The sequence below is a fragment of the Petromyzon marinus genome, assembly GCF_048934315.1.
Source record: "Petromyzon marinus isolate PM22_M1 ecotype Great Lakes invasive population chromosome 83 unlocalized genomic scaffold, UKy_Petmar_22M1.pri1.0 chr83_unloc.2, whole genome shotgun sequence".
Classification (NCBI taxonomy): domain Eukaryota; kingdom Metazoa; phylum Chordata; class Hyperoartia; order Petromyzontiformes; family Petromyzontidae; genus Petromyzon; species Petromyzon marinus.
The window spans coordinates 459052-467500 of NW_027422635.1; the positions used below are offsets into that span (position 1 = coordinate 459052).

An 8449-nucleotide genomic window follows, 5' to 3' on the forward strand; every position below is an offset into this window, starting at 1 on the left:
ACCGGATCGTTCGCTCAGCGGTGGACACGCAACAAAAACAATCCCAACGACCAATCAGCTCGGGGCTCGCAGCTTCCCCCACCGACAACCCCCGCCCCCCCCTCCCACTCAACCAATCAACTCGCGAATCGCAAAATCCCCCCCCCCTCCCTCCCCTAGGTCTCCTCGCCCAATCAGATTCTCTGGCCTAGCAGTTGGGCCCCTCCCTCCACCCCCCCCCCCCCTGCCATCGCGCATGCGCACTGCATCTCGGTGAAGCCGCGATTCCGCGGCCATCTTGGGTCGACTGCTCCAGGCCTCCACCCCCTCCCCTGCCCAAAGGCGCTGGTCTCAGCCGCTCAGCGGTCAACTCCACATTCCCATGGCCGAGGACGCCAAAAAATCTCGGCCTGTGCGGAGACGCGGTGCCGGTGCGGGTGGCGGCGTCGGTGCCGGCGGCTCGCTGCTCTGGTCGAATCCCCGCGGATCGTCGGTCTTCTCGTGGCTCGAGCTGCGGCGCAGAGGCCTGGCCGGGTTCGCGCAGCCAGGCCGGGCAGAGTTCGAGGCGACCACGAGGCTGTACGCGGCGCTTAGGCCCGTGCGGTGTAGAGGCGTCGGTGATGGTGGTGGTGGTGATGATGATGAAGAGGTGGAGGGTGATGAGGAGGAGGAGGAGGATGAGGAGGAGAGGGGGAGAGGAGGAGCGGCTGTACCGGTTGGGGGGAGGAGGAGGAGGAGGTGGAGGGGTGGGAGAGGAGGTGGAGGAGGTGTTGGTGGAGGAGGAGGAGGAGGAGGTGTTGGGAGCAACAGCAGCAGCAGCCACGGGGCGGTGTTCAACCTGGAATACTCACCTGATGGGTGAGTGGTGAGGTGGGGTGAGTGGTGGTGGTGAGGTGAGGTGAGTGGTGGTGATGTGTGGTGAGGTGTGGTGAGGTGTGGTGATGTGTGGTGAGGTGTGGTGATGTGTGGTGAGGTGTGGTGATGTGTGGTGAGGTGTGGTGAGGTGTGGTGAGTGGTGGTGAGGTGTGAGTGGTGGTGAGTGGTTGTGAGTAGGAGGTGTTGGTGGTGGAGGTGTTGGAAGCAACAGCAGCAGCAGCAGCCACGGGGCGGTGTTCAACCTGGAATACTCACCTGATGGGTGAGTGGTGGTGAGGTGGGGTGAGTGGTGGTGAGGTGGGGTGAGTGGTGGTGAGGTGTGAGTGGTGGTGAGTGGTGGTGAGGTGTGGTTAGGTGTGGTTAGGTGTGATGAGGTGAGGTGGGGTGTGGTGAGTGGTGGTGAGGTGGTGTGAGTGGTGGTGAGGTGGTGTGAGTGGTGGTGAGGTGGTGTGAGTGGTGGTGAGGTGGTGTGAGTGGTGGTGTGTGGTGAGGTGGTGTGAGTGGTGGTGAGGTGGTGTGAGTGGTGGTGAGGTGGTGTGAGTGGTGGTGAGGTGGTGTGAGTGGTGGTGAGGTGGTGTGAGTGGTGGTGAGGTGGTGTGAGTGGTGGTGAGTGGTGGTGAGGTGTGGTTAGGTGTGGTTAGGTGTGATGAGGTGAGGTGGGGTGTGGTGAGTGGTGGTGAGGTGGTGTGAGTGGTGGTGAGGTGGTGTGAGTGGTGGTGAGGTGGTGTGAGTGGTGGTGAGGTGGTGTGAGTGGTGGTGTGTGGTGAGGTGGTGTGAGTGGTGGTGAGGTGGTGTGAGTGGTGGTGAGGTGGTGTGAGTGGTGGTGAGGTGGTGTGAGTGGTGGTGAGGTGGTGTGAGTGGTGGTGAGGTGGTGTGAGTGGTGGTGAGGTGGTGTGAGTGGTGGTGAGTGGTGGTGAGGTGTGGTTAGGTGTGGTTAGGTGTGATGAGGTGAGGTGGGGTGTGGTGAGTGGTGGTGAGGTGGTGTGAGTGGTGGTGAGGTGGTGTGAGTGGTGGTGAGGTGGTGTGAGTGGTGGTGAGGTGGTGTGAGTGGTGGTGTGTGGTGAGGTGGTGTGAGTGGTGGTGAGGTGGTGTGAGTGGTGGTGAGGTGGTGTGAGTGGTGGTGAGGTGGTGTGAGTGGTGGTGAGGTGGTGTGAGTGGTGGTGAGGTGGTGTGAGTGGTGGTGAGTGGTGGTGAGGTGTGGTTAGGTGTGGTTAGGTGTGATGAGGTGAGGTGGGGTGTGGTGAGTGGTGGTGAGGTGGTGTGAGTGGTGGTGAGGTGGTGTGAGTGGTGGTGAGGTGGTGTGAGTGGTGGTGAGGTGGTGTGAGTGGTGGTGTGTGGTGAGGTGGTGTGAGTGGTGGTGAGGTGGTGTGAGTGGTGGTGAGGTGGTGTGAGTGGTGGTGAGGTGGTGTGAGTGGTGGTGTGTGGTGAGGTGGTGTGAGTGGTGGTGAGGTGGTGTGAGTGGTGGTGAGGTGGTGTGAGTGGTGGTGAGGTGGTGTGAGTGGTGGTGAGGTGGTGTGAGTGGTGGTGAGGTGGTGTGAGTGGTGGTGAGTGGTGGTGAGGTGTGGTTAGGTGTGGTTAGGTGTGATGAGGTGAGGTGGGGTGTGGTGAGTGGTGGTGAGGTGGTGTGAGTGGTGGTGAGGTGGTGTGAGTGGTGGTGAGGTGGTGTGAGTGGTGGTGAGGTGGGGTGAGTGGTGGTGAGGTGGGGTGAGTGGTGGTGAGGTGGGGTGAGTGGTGGTGAGGTGGGGTGAGTGGTGGTGAGGTGGTGTGAGTGGTGTGGTGAGTGGTTGAGTGGTGGGGTGAGTGGTGGCGAGGCGTTGTGAGTGGTGGTGAGTGGTGGTGAGGTGAGGTGTGGTGACTGGTGGTGAGGTGAGGTGTGGTGAGTGGTGGTGGTGAGGGGTAGTGTGTAGATAGCTCTTGAAACCATTTGTGTGTGACTACTGTGTGTGTGTACTCTGTGTGTGTGACTACTGTGTGTGTGACTACTGTGTGTGTGTGACTACTGTGTGTGTGACTACTGTGTGTGTGACTACTGTGTGTGTGTGACTACTGTGTGTGTGTGACTACTGTGTGTGTGTGACTACTGTGTGTGTGACTACTGTGTGTGTGACTACTGTGTGTGTGACTACTGTGTGTGTGACTACTGTGTGTGTGACTACTGTGTGTGTGTGACTACTGTGTGTGTGACTACTGTGTGTGTGACTAGTGTGTGTGTGACTACTGTGTGTGTGACTACTGTGTGTGTGACTACTGTGTGTGTGACTACTGTGTGTGTGACTACTGTGTGTGTGACTACTGTGTGTGTGTGACTACTGTGTGTGTGTGACTACTGTGTGTGTGACTACTGTGTGTGTGACTAGTGTGTGTGTGACTACTGTGTGTGTGACTACTGTGTGTGTGACTACTGTGTGTGTGTGACTACTGTGTGTGTGACTACTGTGTGTGTGACTACTGTGTGTGTGTGACTACTGTGTGTGTGACTACTGTGTGTGTGACTACTGTGTGTGTGACTACTGTGTGTGTGACTACTGTGTGACTACTGTGTGTGTGACTACTCTGTGTGTGACTACTCTGTGTGTGACTACTGTGTGTGTGACTACTGTGTGTGTGACTACTGTGTGTGTGACTGTGTGTGTGTGTGTGTGACTGTGTGTGTGTGACTACTGTGTGTGTGACTACTGTGTGTGTGTGACTACTGTGTGTGTGACTGTGTGTGTGTGTGTGACTGTGTGTGTGTGACTACTGTGTGTGTGACTAGTGTGTGTGTGTGACTAGTGTGTGTGTGTGACTACTGTGTGTGTGACTACTGTGTGTGTGACTACTGTGTGTGTGTGACTACTGTGTGTGTGACTACTGTGTGTGTGACTACTGTGTGTGTGTGACTACTGTGTGTGTGACTACTGTGTGTGTGACTACTGTGTGTGTGACTACTGTGTGTGTGACTACTGTGTGTGTGACTACTGTGTGTGTGACTAGTGTGTGTGTGTGACTACTGTGTGTGTGACTACTGTGTGTGTGACTACTGTGTGTATGACTACTGTGTGTGTGTGACTACTGTCTGTGTGTGACTACTGTGTGTGTGACTACTGTGTGTGTGACTACTGTGTGTGTGACTACTGTGTGTGTGACTACTGTGTGTGTGACTACTCTGTGTGTGACTACTGTGTGTGTGTGACTACTGTGTGTGTGACTACTGTGTGTGTGACTACTGTGTGTGTGTGACTACTGTGTGTGTGACTACTGTGTGTGTGACTACTGTGTGTGTGACTACTGTGTGTGTGTGACTACTGTGTGTGTGACTACTGTGTGTGTGACTACTGTGTGTGTGACTACTGTGTGTGTGACTACTGTGTGTGTGACTACTGTGTGTGTGTGTGACTAGTGTGTGTGTGACTGTGTGTGTGTGTGACTACTGTGTGTGTGACTACTGTGTGTGTGTGACTGTGTGTGTGTGTGACTACTGTGTGTGTGTGTGACTACTGTGTGTGTGTGACTACTGTGTGTGTGTGACTGTGTGTGTGTGTGACTACTGTGTGTGTGACTACTGTGTGTGTGACTACTGTGTGTGTGACTACTGTGTGTGTGACTACTGTGTGTGTGACTACTGTGTGTGTGTGTGTGACTACTGTGTGTGTGACTACTGTGTGTGTGACTACTGTGTGTGTGACTACTGTGTGTGTGTGTGTGTGACTACTGTCTGTGTGTGACTACTCTGTGTGTGACTACTGTGTGTGTGACTACTGTGTGTGTGACTACTGTGTGTGTGACTACTGTGTGTGTGTGACTACTGTGTGTGTGACTACTGTGTGTGTGACTGTGTGTGTGTGTGACTAGTGTGTGTGTGACTGTGTGTGTGTGTGACTAGTGTGTGTGTGTGACTACTGTGTGTGTGACTACTGTGTGTGTGTGTGACTACTGTGTGTGTGACTACTGTGTGTGTGACTACTGTGTGTGTGACTGTGTGTGTGTGTGACTAGTGTGTGTGTGACTGTGTGTGTGTGTGACTAGTGTGTGTGTGTGACTACTGTGTGTGTGACTACTGTGTGTGTGTGACTACTGTGTGTGTGACTACTGTGTGTGTGACTGTGTGTGTGTGTGACTACTGTGTGTGTGACTACTGTGTGTGTGACTACTGTGTGTGTGACTACTGTGTGTGTGACTAGTGTGTGTGTGACTAGTGTGTGTGTGACTACTGTGTGTGTGTGACTACTGTGTGTGTGACTACTGTGTGTGTGACTACTGTGTGTGTGTGACTACTGTGTGACTACTGTGTGTGTGACTACTGTGTGTGTGTGACTACTGTGTGTGTGACTACTGTGTGTGTGACTACTGTGTGTGTGACTACTGTGTGTGTGACTACTGTGTGTGTGTGACTACTGTGTGTGTGACTACTGTGTGTGTGTGACACTGTGTGTGTGTGACTACTGTGTGACTACTGTGTGTGTGACTACTGTGTGTGTGACTACTGTGTGTGTGACTACTGTGTGTGTGACTACTGTGTGTGTGACTACTGTGTGTGTTACTACTGTGTGTGTGACTACTGTGTGTGTGACTACTGTGTGTGTGACTACTGTGTGTGTGACTACTGTGTGTGTGACTACTGTGTGTGTGACTACTGTGTGTGTGTGACTACTGTGTGTGTGTGACTACTGTGTGTGTGTGACTACTGTGTGTGTGACTACTGTGTGTGTGACTACTGTGTGTGTGACTACTGTGTGTGTGACTACTGTGTGTGTGACTACTGTGTGTGTGACTACTGTGTGTGTGACTACTGTGTGTGTTACTACTGTGTGTGTGACTACTGTGTGTGTGTGACTACTGTGTGTGTGACTACTGTGTGTGTGACTACTGTGTGTGTGACTACTGTGTGTGTGACTACTGTGTGTGTGACTACTGTGTGTGTGACTACTGTGTGTGTGACTACTGTGTGTGTGACTACTGTGTGTGTGTGTGACTACTGTGTGTGTGACTACTGTGTGTGTGACTACTGTGTGTGTGTGACTACTGTGTGTGTGTGTGACTACTGTGTGTGTGACTACTGTGTGTGTGACTACTGTGTGTGTGACTACTGTGTGTGTGACTACTGTGTGTGTGACTACTGTGTGTGTGTGACTACTGTGTGTGTGACTACTGTGTGTGTGACTACTGTGTGTGTGTGACTACTGTGTGTGTGACTACTGTGTGTGTGACTACTGTGTGTGTGTGACTACTGTGTGTGTGACTACTGTGTGTGTGTGACTACTGTGTGTGTGACTACTGTGTGTGTGTGACTACTGTGTGTGTGACTACTGTGTGTGTGACTACTGTGTGTGTGTGACTACTGTGTGTGTGTGACTACTGTGTGTGTGACTACTGTGTGTGTGACTACTGTGTGTGTGTGACTACTGTGTGTGTGTGACTACTGTGTGTGTGACTACTGTGTGTGTGACTACTGTGTGTGTGTGACTACTGTGTGTGTGACTACTGTGTGTGTGTGACTACTGTGTGTGTGTGACTACTGTGTGTGTGACTACTGTGTGTGTGACTACTGTGTGTGTGACTACTGTGTGTGTGACTACTGTGTGTGTGACTACTCTCTCTCTCTCTCTGCCTGTGTGTACCAGCTCAGTACTAGCGGCTGCCTGTGAGCTGTGTGAGGTGCTGCTGATGGACCCACTCACATCACGACCAATCTCCACCATCTCGGCCGCTCACGAGGACTGCATCAACAACATCCGGTACAGCAGCAACAACAACAACAACAAATACCACAACTACCACCACCACAACAACAAATACCACAACTACCACCACAACAACAACAAATACCACAACTACTACCACTGCAACTACCACAACTACCACTACCACAACTACTACCACTGCAACAACAACAAATACCACAACCACCACCACAACAACAACAACCACCACCACAACAACAACAAATACCACCACAACAACAACAAATACCACCACAACTACCACTACCACAACTACTACCACCGCAACAACAACAAATACCACAACTACAACTACTACCACCACCACAACTACAACTACCACAACTACTACCACTGCAACAACAACAAATACCACCACAACTACCACTACCACAACTACTACCACCGCAACAACAACAACAACAAATACCACAACTACCACCACAACAACAACAACTACCACTACCACAACTGCCACTACCACAACTACCACTACCACAACTACCAAAACTACCACCACTAAACCACCACTACCACCACAACTACAACTACCACAACAACCACTACAACTACCACCACAACTACCACCACAACTACCACCACCACAACTACTACCACCACAACTACAACTACCACAACTACCACCACAACTACAACTACCACCACAACTACAACTACCACAACTACCACCACTACTACAACTGCTACTACAACTACCACCACCACAACTACCACCACCACAACTACAACTACCACAACTACCACCACAACTACCACAACTTACACCACAACTACCACAACTTACACCACCACCACAACTTACACCACCACAACTACCACAACTAGCACCACAACTACCACAACAACCACTACAACTACCACCACAACTACCACCACAACTACCACTACAACTACCACTACAACTACCACTACAACTACCACCACAACTACCACCACAACTACCACCACAACTACCACAACAACAATCACTACAACTACTGCCACAACAGCAACAACCACTACAACCACCACAACTACCACCACCACGATTACCACAACTACAACCACTACAACTACACACACACTACACCGTGTGTGTAGTGTGTGTGTACCCTGTGTGTGTGTATATACACTGTGTGTATGTAGTGTGTGTAGTGTGTGTGTGTACACTGTGTGTGTGTACACTGTGTGTGTGTACACTGTGTGTGTGTACACTGTGTGTGTATACACTGTGTGTGTGTACACTGTGTGTGTGTACACTGTGTGTGTGTAGTGTGTGTAGTGTGTGTGTACACTGTGTGTGTGTGTAGTGTGTGTACACTGTGTGTGTGTGTACACTGTGTGTGTGTGTACACTGTGTGTGTGTACACTGTGTGTGTGTACACTGTGTGTGTGTACACTGTGTGTGTGTACACTGTGTGTGTGTACACTGTGTATACACTGTGTGTGTACACTGTGTGTGTGTACACTGTGTGTGTACACTGTGTGTGTAGTGTGTGTGTGTACTACACTGTGTACTACACTGTGTATACTACACTGTGTGTGTACTCTACAGGTTCCTAGACGACCGGCTGTTTGCGACGTGCTCGGACGACACCACGGTGGCTCTGTGGGATCTCCGCTGTGTCCGTCGCCGTGTGAGCTCCCTGCATGGCCACTCCAGCTGGGTGAAGAATGTGGAGTATGACAGGCACAGCCGTCTGCTCGCCACCTCGGGCTTCGACGGGAACGTCCTCGTCTGGGACACTAACCGGTGAGGAGAGACACACAGAGACACACAGAGAGACACACACAGAGAGACACACAGAGACACACAGAGAGAGAGAGAGACACACAGAGACACACACACAGAGACACAGAGAGACACACACACACAGCACACAGAGACACACACA

At 51.9% G+C, this 8449-nt stretch overlaps 1 protein-coding gene across 1 annotated transcript in view; it reads left to right on the forward strand.

Annotated features, from left to right (window-relative positions):
• Nucleotides 1-237: 237 nt before the first annotated feature.
• The window catches only part of LOC116938299 (uncharacterized), a 26459-nt gene continuing 18247 nt past the window's right edge, over nt 238-8449 (forward strand). Inside the window, exons 1-3 of the mRNA XM_076058983.1 lie at nt 238-837; nt 6456-6569; nt 8110-8307. Of these exons, the coding sequence (XP_075915098.1) occupies nt 362-837; nt 6456-6569; nt 8110-8307 (788 nt within the window). The 5' untranslated portion in view covers nt 238-361. The remainder of the gene's footprint in view (nt 838-6455; nt 6570-8109; nt 8308-8449) is intronic.